Consider the following 14,343-nt stretch of genomic DNA (forward strand, 5'->3'; position numbering starts at 1 on the left):
GCAGGCTCCCCACTGAGCAGGGAGCCCGAAGCGGGGCTCAATCCCATGACCCCAGGATCGTGACCTGAGCCGAAGGCCGACGCTTAACCAACTGAGCCACCCAGGTGCCCCCATAGGTTGCCTTTTAATTTTGTTAATTGTTTCCTTTGCTGTGTAGAAGCTTTTTATTTTGTTGTAGGCCCAGTAGATCATTTTTGCTTTTGTTTCTCTTTCTTCAGGAGATATAACTAGAAAGAAGTTGCTAGTGCTGATGTCAAGAAGTTACTGCTTGTCTTCTCTTCTAGGATTTTTGCAGTTTTAGGTCTTACATTTAGATCTTTAATACATTTTGGATTTTTTTTGTGTATGTGTAAGAAAGTGGTGGAATTTCATTCTGTTGCATGTTGCTGTCCAGTTTTTCCAGCATCATTTTTTGAATAGACTGTCCTTTACCATTGGATATTGTTTCCTGCTTCGTTGAAGATTAATTGATCCTAAAGTTGCAGGTTTACTTCTGGATTTTCTATTATCTTTCATTGATTTATGTGTTTGCCAGTACCATAGTGTTTTGATTAATGCAGCTTAGTCGTATAACCTGATGTCTAGATTTGTGATGCCTCCAGCTTGCTTTTCCTTTTATTTTTATTTTTTAAAGATTTATGTATTTATTTTTTTTAGAGAGAGAGTGTGAGTGTGAGTGGAGGGAGGGGCACAGGGAGAGGGAGAGAGGAAGAGAAACAGACTACCTGCTGAGCATGGAGCCCAGTGTGAGGCTTGATCTCACAACCCTGAGACCATGACCTGAGCTGAAATCAAGAGTCGGACACTTAACCGACTGAGCCATCCAGGCACCCCTGCTTTTCCTTTTAAACATTGATTTTTGTGTGTGTGTTCATCAGGGATATTGGTCTATAGTTCTCTTTCTAGTGGTGTCTTTATCTGATTTTGGTATCAGGCTAATGCTTGTGTCAGAGTAAATTTGCAAGTTTTCCTTTCTTCTTTATTTTTTGGAAAAGTTTGAGAAGAATAAGTGTAACTCTTCCTTAAACGTTTGGTAGCATTCACTTGTGAAGCCATCTGGACCTGGACTTTTGTTTGTTGGGAGTTTTTTGATTACTGACTCCAATTCTTTGCTGGTTATCTGTTCAAATTTTCTATTCCCTTCTGTTTCAGTTTTGGTAGTTTATATATTTGTAGGAATTTATCCATTTCTTCTAGGTTGCCCAATTTCTGGCATATGCCAGTTTTTCATAATATTCTCTTATGGTTGTTCCTACGTGTGGTGTTGGTTGTTATTTCTCTTTGCTAATTTGTGATTTTATTATTTGAGCCCTTTTTCTTTTTTTCTTGATAAGTCTCAGGAGAGGTTTATCAGTTTTATTAATTTTTTTCATAGAGCCAGCCCTATCTTTCACTGGTCTGTTCTGTTGTTGGTGGGTTTTTTTTTTTTTTCAGTTTCTATATCATTTATTTCTGCTCTAATCTTTATTCTTTCCTTCTGCTGGTTTAAGGTTTTGTTTGTTGTTTTTTTCTAGCTCCTTTAGATGGAAGGTCAGGTTGTTTATTTGAGTTTTCTTGCTTTTTGAGGTACGCCTGTATTGCTATAAACTTCCGTGTTAGAACAGCTTCTGCTGCATCCCTGAGGTTTTGGACCATTGTGTTTTCATTTTCATTTATTTCTATGTAATTTTTTATTTCTTCTTTTATTTCCTGGTTTAGCCATTCATTGACTAGTTACATGTTATTTAACCTGCATATATTTAGTCTTTCCAGATTTTTCTTGTGGTTGACTTCTAGTTTCATAGTGTTGTGGTCAGAAAAGATGCATGGTATGACTTCAATCTTGAATTTGTTGTGGCTTGTTTTGAGAGCTAATATGTGATCTATTTTGTAGGTTGTTCAGTGTGCACTTGAAAAGAATATGTATTCTGCTGTTTTGGGATGGAATCTTCTGAATATATGTGTTAAATCCATCTGTTCCAGTGTGTTATTCAAAGCCAGTGTTTCTTTGTTCTTGATTTTCTGTTTAGATGATATGTCCATTGATGTAAGTAGGGTGTTTAAGTCCCCTGCTATTATTGTATTATTATTGATAAGTTCCTTTATGTTTGTTATTAACTGTTTTATGTATTTTGGTGGTCCCATATTAGGTTCATAAATATTTACAGTTATTATAGCTTCTTGTTGGATTGTCACCTTTATTATTTGTCATGTCCTTTTTTGTGTCTCTTTACATTTTTGGTTTTAATGTCTAGTTTGTCTGATATAAGTAATGCTATTCTGGCTTTTTTTTTTTCACTTTGGAAGTTCCAAGGGTTTTATTTATTATTTTTTTTATTATTATGTTATGTTAATCACTGCACATTACATCATTAGTTTTTGATGTAGTGTTCCATGATTCATTGTTTGCGTATAATACCCAGTGCTCCATGCAGTACGTGCCCTCTTTAGTACCCATCACCGGGCTAACTCATCCCCCCATCCTCCTCCCCTCTAGAACCCTCAGTTTGTTTCTCAGAGTCCATAGTCTCTCATGGTACGTCTCCCCCTCCGATTCCCCCCCTTCATTCTTCCCTTCCTGCTATCTTCTTCTTTTTTTTAACATATAATGTATTATTTGTTTCAGAGGTACAGGTCTGTGATTCAACAGTCTTACACAATTCACAGTGCTCACCATAGGACATACCCTCCCCAATGTATCACCCAACCATCCCATCCCTCCCACCCCTCACCACTCCAGCAGCCCTCAGTTTGTGTCCTGAGATTAAGAATTCCTCATATCAGTGAGGTCATATGATATGACCTGATTGACTTACTTCACTCAGCATAATACCCTCCAGTTCCATCCACGTCATTGCAAATGGCAAGATTTCATTCCTTTTGATGGCTGCATAATATTCCATTGTATATATGCACATCTTCTTTATCCATTCATCTGTCAATGGACATCTTGGCTCTTTTCATAGTTTGGCTATTGTGGACATTGCTGCTATAAACATCGGGGTGCACATACCCCTACATTTGTCTCTTTGGGGTAAATACCCAGTAGTGCAATTGTTGGATCATATGGTAGCTCTATTTTCAACTTTTTGAGGAACCTCCATACTGTTTTCCAGAGTGGCTGCACCAGCTTGCATTCCCACCAACAGTGTAGGAGGGTTCCCCTTTCTCCGCATCCCCGCCAACATCTGTCGTTTCCTGACTTGTTAATTTTAGCCATTCTGACTGGTGTGAGGTGGTATCTCATTGAGGTTTTGATTTGGATATCCCTGATGCCGAGCGATGTTGAACACTTTTTCATGTGTCTGTTGGCCATTTGGATGTCTTCTTTGGAAAAATGTCTGTTCATGTCTTCTGCCTCTTTTGGGCTTCTTGTTATTTGAATGTTATTACATTTGATGGATTCACTGAGTTCCCTAAGTCTATTCTTTTGTTGCATAGTTCTTTTGTCTCTCTTTTGTTCAGCTTGATTCCTTTCTACTACTCTTTCTTCCCAGTCATTAATTCATTGGCCCATTTCTTGATCGGATCATTTGTTCTTTGGGTGTTGAGTTTAATAAGGTCGTTATAGATTTTGGATACTAGCCCTTTATCTGCTATGTCATTTGCAAATATCTTCTCCCATTCTGTCGGTTGTCTTTTGGTTTTGTTGACTGTTTCTTTTGCTGTGCAAAAGCTTTTTATCTTGATGAAGTCCTAATAGTTCATTTTTGCCCTTGCTTCCCTTGCCTTTGGCGATGTTTCTAGGAAGAAGTTGCTGTGGCTGAGGTCGAAGAGGTTGCTGCCTGTGTTCTCCTTAAGGATTTTGATGGACTCCTGTCTCACATTTAGATCTTTCATCCATTTTGAGTCTATTTTTGTGTGTGGTTTAAGGAAATGGTCCAGTTTCATTCTTCTGCATGTGGCTGTCCAATTTTCTCAACACCATTTTTTGAAGAGACTGTCTCTTTTCCATTGGACATTCTTTCCTGCTTTGTCAAAGATGAGTTGACCATAGAGTTGAGGGTCCATTTCTGGGCTCTCTATTCTGTTCCATTGATCTGTGTGTGTGTTTTTGTGCCAGTACCATACTGTCTTGATGATTACAGCTTTGTAATAGAGCTTGAAGTCCAGAATTGTGATGCCACCAGCTTTGCTTTTCTTTTTCAACATTTCCCTGGCTATGCGGGGTCTTTTCTGGTTCCATACAAATTTTAGGAGTATTTGCTCCATTTCTTTGAAAAAAGTGGATGGTATTTTGATAGGGATTGCATTGAATGTGTAGATTGCTCTAGGTAGCATTGACATCTTCACAATATTTGTTCTTCCAATCCATGAGCATGGAACGTTTTTCCATTTCTTTGTGTCTTCCTCAATTTCTTTCATGAGTATTTTATAGTTTTGTGAGTACAGATTCTTTGCCTCTTTGGTTAGATTTATTCCTAGGTATCTTATGGTTTTGGGTGCAATTGTAAATGGGATCGACTCCTTAATTTCTCTTTCTTCTGTCTTGTTGTTGGTGTATAGGAATGCCACTGATTTCTGGCTTTCTTTTGACATCCATTTGCATGATAGATGTTTATCCATCCTGTCACTTTTTTTTTTTAAAGATTTTATTTATTTATTTAACGGAGAGAGAGATAGCGAGAGCAGGAACACAAGCAGAGGAGTGGGAGAGGGAGAAGCAGGCTTCCGGCAGAGCAGGGAGCCCGATGTGGGGATCGATCCCAGGACCTGGGATCATGACCTGAGCCGAAGGCAGACGCTTAACGACTGAGCCACCCAGGCCCCCCCATCCTGTCACTTTTGATCTTCATATGTCTTTAGATGTAAAATCGGTCTCTTGTAGGCAGCATATAGATCGGCATTGTTTTCTTATACATTCTGTTACCTATGTCTTTTCACTGGAGCATTTATTCCAGTTATTATATTGAAAGTAATTATCAATTACATATCTATTAGATATGTATTTATTGCATTTTATTACTTGTTTATGGTTGTTTCTGAAGATTTTCTCTAACCCTTTCTTGTGTTTTTCTCTTTCATGTATTGCTCATTTTTAGTGCTATATTTGAATTTCTTTCTCTTTACCTTTGAATATTAGTGGTTTTGATATATGATGTGATGTTTGATATATGATAAATTTGATATAACATCTACTGCATATTGCAGTCTATGTTAGGTTGATGGTCGTTTAAGTTTGAACCCATTTTTTACTCCTGTCCTCCCCATGTTTTAGGTATATGTTAGTTCATTTTATCCTTTTTTTAGTGAGTTCCTTTACTGATTTTTTACAGAAATACTCATTTTTACCACTTTTCTCTTTTCTACATCTCTACTGTCACTTTTCCGTTTTTTTACTTTTAAAGATTCATTTGTTTATTCATTTTGGAGAGAGAGAGTGCACACGAGTGGGGGGAGGGACAGAAGGAGAGGGAGTCTCTAGCAGACTCCCTAGGGACTCAGTCTCAGAACCCTGAGATCATGACCTGAGCCGAAATCAAGAGTCGGATGCTCAGCTGATCCACTCAGGAGCCCCATATACTGTCACTTTTGCTTTCTCTTTTCTGCTCAGAGTCCTTTTTAATATTTCTTACAGGGTTGGTTTAGTGATCATGAACTGCTTTAGTTTTTGTTTGTCTGTGAAACTGTATCTCTTCTTTTATACAGAATGATAGCTTTGCTGTATAGAGTATTCTTGGCTGCAGATTTTTCCCCTTCAGCACTTTGAATAGATCATGCCACTCCCTTTTGGCTTGCAAAGTTTCTGTTGAAAAATCTCCTGCTAGCCTTATGATTTTTCCTTTGTAAGTTAAGGATTTCTTTAGTCTTACTGCTTTTGAGATTTTTTTCTTTGTTACTACATTTTGCAAATTTAATTACAATATGTCTTGGTGTCAGTCTGCTTTTGTTTATTCTTTGGGGGTTCTCTGTGCCTCTTGGATCTGGATTTTGCTTCCTTCCCCAGATGGGGATGTTTTTTAACTATTATTTCTTGAAATAAATGTTCTTCCCCCACCCCTTTCTCTCTCTTCTTCTTTTGGGCCTCTTGTTATTTGAATGTTATTACATTTGATGGATTCACTGAGTTCTCTAAGTCTATTCTTTTGTTGCATAGTTCTTTTGTCTCTCTTTTGTTCAGCTTGATTTCTTTCTACTACTCTTTCTTCCCAGTCACTAATTCATTTCTCTGCTTCTTCTGTCCTGTTGTTCTTTCCATCAAGTGTGTTTCTCGTTTCATTTATTGGGCCCTTTATCTCTGCTATGTCTTTCCTTATCTCTGTATTAAGGGTCTCACTCATATCTTCCACTCTTCTCAAGTCCAGTGAGTTTCCTTATCATTTTTTGCATTCCCTATCAGGCATATTACTTATGTCTCTGGCTATGGCCTTGTCCAGTTCTTTCATCTGGGATAAGTTTTTGTTTCCTCATTTTTTTCTGGCTCTCTAAGTCTGTTTTTGTGTGTTAAGAAAGTCATCTGTGTCTTCTGCTCTTGAAAGTAGTGACTTTATGAGGTGTCTGAGTGCTGCAGTGGGTTGGGCATCCAACTCTTGGTTTTGGCTCCGGTTTTGATCTCAGGGTTGTGATGTTGAGCCCCATGTCGAGCTCCACATCAGACTCCCTCATTTTAGGAAAAGTCCTCCAAGTCAGTCCAAAATCATTATGAACATATCTCCTGTTTTCCTCCAGCTTTGTGTGAACTTCCATTTTTATGTTGCCTCCTCATAGGTTGCTGTCTCTTTAAGGGCAACAACTCCCAACTATCACTTGCCCTCCTGGCTTGCCCAGTGCTGAGTCAGCTGACCTCCAAAGCTCCAGGTTCTAAGGCCCACTGGTTTTACAAACTCATGGAATTCAACCTCTCTGGTTCTTAAAGCCATGTGTTATGGGATTAGTTTTCTTTGAGTACCTGTTTCTTAGCAATCTTTGTATGCACAGCTAGTCCCTCCTGCAGACAGCCTTCTTTTCCTCTGACCTTCCTAACCTTTGAGGTGATGCTTCTTCCCTATATTTAGTCGTGGAGTTTGTTCTGCCAGTCTTTGGATCATTCTCCAGTTGATTGACTTGGATGTGGATGATACCTAGTTGAAAACATGGGATGGGGTGAGCTCCGGGTCCTCCTATTCCACCATCTTGCCAAGCTCTGACTCTCTCTTCTGCCCATTTTGTAACTGGTTTATTTCTTGTGTTGAGTTGTATAATTTCTATATATATTTTGGATAATAACCCTTTATTGGATATGTTATTTGCAAATATCTTCTCCCATTTAGTAGGTTGTTTTTCAGTTTTGTTGATTGCCTTACAGAAACTTTTATTTTTTTTATTTTTTTATTTTTTTTAAGATTTTATTTATTTATTTATTTATTTTCTCTCTCTTTTTTTTTTATTCTTATGTTAATCCCCATACATTACATCATTAGTTTTAGATGATTTTATTTATTTATTTGACAGAGAGAGACACAGTGAGAGAAGGAACACAAGCAGGGGAGAGTGGGAGAGGGAGAAGCAGGCTTCCTGCTGAGCAGGGAGCCCGATGTGGGACTCGATCCCAGGACCCTGGGACCATGACCTGAGCCAAAGGCAGATGCTTAACAACTGAGCCACCCAGGCACCCCGAAACTTTTATTTTGATATAGTCTCAATAGTTCATTTCTGCTTTTATTTCCCTTGCCTCAGGAGACATATCTAGAATAATGTTGGTACAGCTCATGTCACAGAAATTACTGCTTGTGTTCCCTTCTAGGATTTTTATAGTTTTAGGCCTCTCATTTAATTCTTTCACCCATTTTGAATTTATTTTTGTGTATGGTGTGTGAAAGTAGTCCAGTTTCATTCTTTTACATATAACTCTCCAGTTTTACCAACAGTATTTTTCAAAGAGACTGTCTTTTCCAATTGCATATTCTTGTCTCTTGTGTTGAAGATTAATTGACCATATAATTCTGTGTTTATTTTTGGGCTTTCTTTTTTTTTTTTTTAAAGATTTTATTTATTTGACAGAGAGAGTCACAGTGAGAGAGGGAACACAAGCAGAGGGGGTGGGAGAGGGAGAAGCAGGCTCTCCACCGAGCAGAGAGCCCAACACGGGGCTCGATCCCAGGACACCAGGATCATGACCCGAGCCGAAGGCAGACGCTTAACGACTGAGCCACCCAGGCGCCCCTTGGGCTTTCTATCCTGTTCTGTTCATCTGTGTGTCTGTTTTTGTGCCAGTATCATACTGTTTTGATTACAATGGCTTTGTGGTATAACTTGTGGAATTGTGATACCTCTAGCTTTGCTTTTCTTTTTGAAGATTGTTTTGGCTAATCAGGGATTTTTTGTGGTCACATACAAATTTTAGAATATTTTGCTCTAGTTCTCTGAAAAATGTTGTTACTTTGATAGGGTTTGCATGAAATGTATAGATTGCTTTGCGTAGTATGGTCATTTTAACAGTATTTGTTCTTTCAATCCATGAGCATGGAATATCTTTCCATTTCTTTGTGTCATCTTCATCTTTCATCAGTATTTTATAGTTTTCAGAGTACAGGTCTTTTGCCTCTTTGGTAAGTTTATTCCAAGGTATTTTATCATTTTTGGTGCAATTATAAATGTGATTGCTTTCTTTCTTTTTCTTTCTGGTGATTCATTATTAGCATATTGAAATTCAGCTGATTTCTGTACATTGATTTTGTATCCTACGACCTTAGTAAATTCATTTATTGGTTCTAGTATTTTTTGGGGTTTTTTTTTGTTTTTTTTTTAGGTTTTCTATACATAGTATCATGTAATCTGCAAATAATGAAAGTTTTGCTTCTTCCTTACTGATTTGGATTCCTTTTATTTGATTTTGTCATTTGATTGCTGTGGCTAGGACTTCCAGTACTGTGTTGAATAAAAGTGGTGAGAGTAGACATCCTTGAATTTTTCCTGACCTTGGGGGGAAAGGTTTCAGTTTTTCATCATTGAGCATGATGTTATCTATGGATTTTTCACATACGACCTTTATTACATTGAGGTATGTTCCCTGTAAACCTATTTTATTGAGGGTTTTCATCATGAAAGGATGTTGTGCTTTGTCATATGCTTTTTCTGCATCTCTTGAAATAAATATATGGTTCTTATTCTTTCTTATATTGATGTGTGTATCACATTGATTGATTTGTGAATATTGAACCACCCTTGCATCCCAGGAATAAATTCCACTTGATTGTAGTGAATGATTTTTTAAATGTGTTGTTGGATTCAGTTTGGTAGTATTTTGTTGAGTATTTTTGCATCCATGTTTATCAGGGATATTGGCTTGTAGTTCTTTTTTTTCTTTTTGTAGGTTCTTAATCTGGTTTTGTATCCAGTTAATGCTGGTGTCATAGAATAAATTTTGAAGTTTTCCTTCCTCTTCTATTTTTTGCGATAGTTTGAGAAGTCATATTCTCCCTTTTTAAAAGCTTAGTATATCATGTACATTTTACTGTGTCAGTAATTTTTCAGTAATATAATATTTTCAATTGTTATCTTAGAATGTAGTCCCTTATATAGAGATATAACAATTTAATAATTTCTTCTGTTGTCATTTAGATTGTTGTTTTCTGTCTGTCAGTCTCTCTGTCTGCCAGTCTGTGTCTTCTTTAACTTTTTGTCTTTCTTCTTTTGTCTGTCTGTCTGTGTGTGTCTCTCTGTAGCAAACACTCTTGAACACAGATCTTTATAAACATCCCTGATTCTTTTTTTTTTTAAGATTTTATTTATTTGTTTGACAGACAGAGACGCAGTGAGAGAGGGAACATAAGCAGGGGGAGTGGGAGAGGGAGAAGCAGGCTTCCCATAGAGCAGGGAGCCCAATGCGAGGCTCGATCCTAGGACCCTGGGATCATGACCTGAGCCGAAGGCAGACGCTTAACCAACTGAGCAACCCAGGTGCCCCATTCCTGATTCTTTTTAATGCTTCATTCCTAGAAGTAGAATTAATGGGTGAAAAAGTGACAAACAAAAAACAAACAAAAAAACCAAACTCATTAATACAGAGAATAAAAGTGATTGGCAAAGGGGAAGTTGTTTTGTTGGGAGGGATGCACAGCAAAGGGAATATAGTCAATGACATTGTAATAACGTTGTTTGGTGACAGATGGTGAGTACATTTACCATGGTGAGCACTGATGTATGGAATTGTTAAATCAGTATGTTGGACACCTGAATTCAATATAACTGTGCATGTTAATTATAATTCAATTTAAAATAAATTAATAAAACTAATGAAAATATATGAAGACTTAAAAAATTCTAAAATACAGGGGTGCCTGGGTGGCTCTGTCTGTTAATCGTCTGCCTTTGGCTCGGGTCTTGATCCCAGGGTCCTGGGATCTAGCCCCAGGTCAGGCTCTCTGCTCAGCGGGGAGCCTGCTTCTCCCTCTCCCCTTGCTTATACTTTCTCTCTCTCTCTGTCAAATAACCAAATAAAATCTTTAAAAAAATTTTTTTTAAACACATATTGCTAGATGGGCTGTCCAAAAAGGTTGGACCAGCATACATTTCCAATAGCAGTGCCTTTTCTTTTGTTTAAAGAGCCAATTTGTGGGATTAAGAAAATTTTGGAAATGAATGACTGAACGATCTTTGCATTTTGGAAAAATAGAGTAGCTCTTCTGATTTTTTGTCTTTTTTTGTCTTTCTATAAAAGTTGTATTCCTTTCTCTTTCCCATGGGGATCACATTTCTAATTTATATTTTGCTAATTTTTTTTTAAAGTTTTTTTTTATTATTTACTTATTTGACAGAGAGAGACACAGTGAGAGAGGGAACACAAGCAGGGGGAGTGGGAGAGGGAGAAGCAGGCTTCCCGCAGAGCAGGGAGCCCGATGCGGGGCTCGATCCCAGGACCCTGGGACCATGACCTGAGCCGAAGGCAGACGCTTAACGACTGAGCCACCCAGGCGCCCCTATATTTTGCTCATTTAACTCTTATATTTGCCATTGAATGGGTGTTAAGGCTCTATTTCAATAGGGAAAAACAATATTTTTATATTCTCAACAGTTTAAACTATTTTTGTTTATATTATATTATTATTGAATTATATTGAATGTAAGCTCATCTAGATGTTCCTTAGTTGATTTGCAAAGAGAAGATAATAAATAACTGTGACTCTTAAATTGGTGACATGTTTGTGCCCAGGTGTCAGTATCTGGAGACAATATGGTGGAATGTCAACTGGAGACACACAACAACAAGATGGTCACCTTCAAGTTTGATGTTGATGGTGATGCACCAGAGGATATTGCAGACTATATGGTAAGTATAATAAAACCAAATTATTTTCCCTTTAGCATTCTGTCTCCTTTTCCCCTCATATTCTCCCCTCATTTATTCAGAGCAATTGTTTTTAGAGTACCATTAGTTTTTAAAATTTGCACAGAACTATACTACTTATGATCAAAAGTAAGTCACTGTACCGTCTTTCATTTCGGTATATTTATCTCTAAAATATGAGAGGATTTTATTAAGAGGTTATCTAGGTCAATGATTCTTATCCCTGGCTGCATGTTAAAGTCACCTTAAGAGCTTTTTAGGGGGGCGGAGCAAGATGGCAGAGGAGTAGGAGACCTGGATTTCGTCTCCTCTCAGGAATTCAGCTGGATAGGGATCAAACCATTCTGAACACCTACAAACTCAACAGGAGATCAAAGAAAAGAATAGCAACAACTCTCTCATCAGAAAAGCGACCACTTTCTGGAAGGTAGGACGTGAGGAGAAGTGAATCCGAGGCGATATTCGGGAGGATAGACGGCGGGGGAGGGGCCTCCGATGGCCGCTTCTGGCAAGTGATAGAGCTGTGGAGCACAAAATCGGAACTTTTAAAAGTCTGCTCCGCTGAGGGATGTCACTCTGTTGGCTAAGCGGGGCGTGGAACCCTCCGGGACAGTGTGGTCTCAGGACCCTTGGGGTCACAGAAAGACCGGGGGTACCTGAGTGTGGCAGAGATCCCAGGTAATGGAGCAGGGAAGCCGGCTGCAGAGACGGAGCCCAGGCGCGGGCTCTCAGCTCGGGGTTGCCATAAACCGTGATCCGTGGCACAGTCGGGCCACTGCTCCTCCAGCAGGGACCCAACAAGCGGCAGATCCGGGGAGACTCACCTTCTTCCCCCGGGAGGACCCGTGCGGGAGTGCACCGCAGGGATCTGCTGGGTTTGGAGACTCCACCAGGGGTCAGGTGCCAGAGATAGAAACGCGCGGTCACAGGCCGGGTGAGCACGGAGTGCGGCCGGAGACCGGGGAGACAGGAGTGACTGATGGCTTTTCTCTGGGGGCTCACTGAGGAGCGGGGCCCCGAGTTCTCGGCTCGTCCGGGGCAGAGATTGGGAGGCCACCATTTTCACTCTCCGCCTCCAAAGCTGTACCGAAAGCTTGCAGGGAACAAAAGCTCCGGAGAGCAAACCCGAGCAGATTACTTAGCCAGGAGGGGGCAAGGGCGGGCCAGTTCCGCCTCTGGCAGAGACATTTGGAAACCACGGCAACAGGCCCCTCCCCAGAAGATCAGCGAGAACAGCCAGCCAAGACCAAGTTTACCGATCAATGAGAACGGCAGAACTCCAGCGCTAGGGGAATACTGCACATAGGATTCATGGCTTTTCCCCATGATTCTTTAGTCTTTCAAAGTTAATTTTTTTTTAACTGTCTTTTTTTTTTTTGAATTTTTCTTTTTCCCGTTTTCAACCAACATCTTATCAATCCCTTTTTTAAAAAATCATTTTTATTTTTCATTTTTAGGGTCATATTCTATCCCTTCATAGTAGTTACCTGTATTTTTGGCATATATAGATAAATTGTTCTCTCTTTAAAATTTTGAGATAGTTTCTTCTAACAGATTAAAATATACCCTAAATCTCTAGTATATGGTGTTTTCTATTCCCCTGCCTGATCACATCCTCTCCCTTTTTTTTTCTTTTTTTAAATCCTCTTCTTTGTTTTTTCAAACAACTTCTTATCAATTCCTTTTATAAAATTTTTTATAATTTCCATCTTTACAGTCATATTCCATCCCTTCATCATATCAACCGTTATTTTTGTACATATATAAGTTTTTCTTTCTTTAAAATTTTGGGAGGCACTTTCTTCTAAAAGACCAAAATACACCCCAAATCTAGTGTGTGGCACTGATCTATATACCAGCCTGATCATATTGGATCACATTCTGGTTTTTTGTTGTTGTTGTTGTTTTGTTTTGTTTGTTTTTGTTTGTTTTTATCTTTATCTTTATCTTTTTCTTTTTTTTCTTTTTCTTTTTCTCTCTTTCCATTTTTTTTCCCACTACCTCAGGTCTTTTCTGATTTGTTTAGAGTATATTTTCTGGGGACATTGTTACTCTGCTAGCATTTTGTTCTCTCATTAATCTATTCTCCTCTGCACAAAATGACAAGACAGAAAAAATCACCTCAACAAAAAGAACAGGAGGTAGTACCGACTGCCAGGGACCTACTCAATACGGACATTAGTACGATGTCAGATCTAGAGTTCAGAATCATCACTTTAAAGATACTAGCTGGGCTTGAAAAAAATATGGAAGTTATTAGAGAAACCCTTTCTGGAGAAGTAAAAGAACTAAAATCTAACCAAGTAGAAATCAAAAAGGCTATTAATGAGGTGCAATCAAAAATGGGAGCGCTAACTGCTAGGATAAATGAGGCAGAAGAGAGAATCAGTGATATAGAAGACCAAATGATGGAAAATAAAGAAGCTGAGAAAAAGAGAGATAAACAACTACTGGATCACGAGGGCAGAATTCGAGAGATAAGCGATACCATAAGATGAAACAACATTAGAATAATTGGGATCCCAGAAGAAGAGGAAAGAGAGAGAGGGGCAGAAGGTATAATGGAGCAAATTATAGCAGAGAACTTCCCTAATTTGGGGAAGGAAACAGGCATCAAAATCCAGGAAGCACAGAGAACCCCTCTCAAAATCAATAAAAATAGGTCAACACCCCGACATCTAATAGTAAAACTTACGAGTCTCAGAGACAAAGAGAAAATCCTGAAAGCAGCTCGAGAGAAGAGATATGTAACCTACAATGGTAGAAACATTAGATTGGCAACAGGCCTATCCACAGAGACCTGGCAGGCCAGAAAGGACTGGCAGGATATATTCAGAGCACTAAATGAGAAAAATATGCAGCCAAGAATACTATATCCAGCTAGGCTGTCATTGAAAATTGAAGGAGAGATAAAAAGCTTCCAGGACAAACAAAAACTAAAGGAATTTGCAAACACAAAACCAGCCCTACAGGAAATCTTGAAAGGGGTCCTCTAAGCAAAGAGAGACCCTAAGAGCAACATAGACCAGAAAGGAACACAGACAATATACGGTAACAGTCACCTTACAGGCAATACAATGGCACTAAATTCCTATCTT

At 38.8% G+C, this 14,343-nt stretch overlaps 1 protein-coding gene across 2 annotated transcripts in view; it reads left to right on the plus strand.

The window, feature by feature from the left end:
* Positions 1-14,343, plus strand: part of WNK3 (WNK lysine deficient protein kinase 3) — a 162,049-nt gene that overhangs the window by 108,905 nt on the left and 38,801 nt on the right. For both annotated transcript variants that reach the window (XM_021699364.1, XM_021699309.1), the window contains exon 12: positions 11,111-11,227. In XM_021699364.1, coding sequence (XP_021555039.1) covers positions 11,111-11,227 — 117 coding nt within the window. The remainder of the gene's footprint in view (positions 1-11,110; positions 11,228-14,343) is intronic.

Source organism: Neomonachus schauinslandi, chromosome X (assembly GCF_002201575.2).
Source record: "Neomonachus schauinslandi chromosome X, ASM220157v2, whole genome shotgun sequence".
Taxonomy (NCBI): domain Eukaryota; kingdom Metazoa; phylum Chordata; class Mammalia; order Carnivora; family Phocidae; genus Neomonachus; species Neomonachus schauinslandi.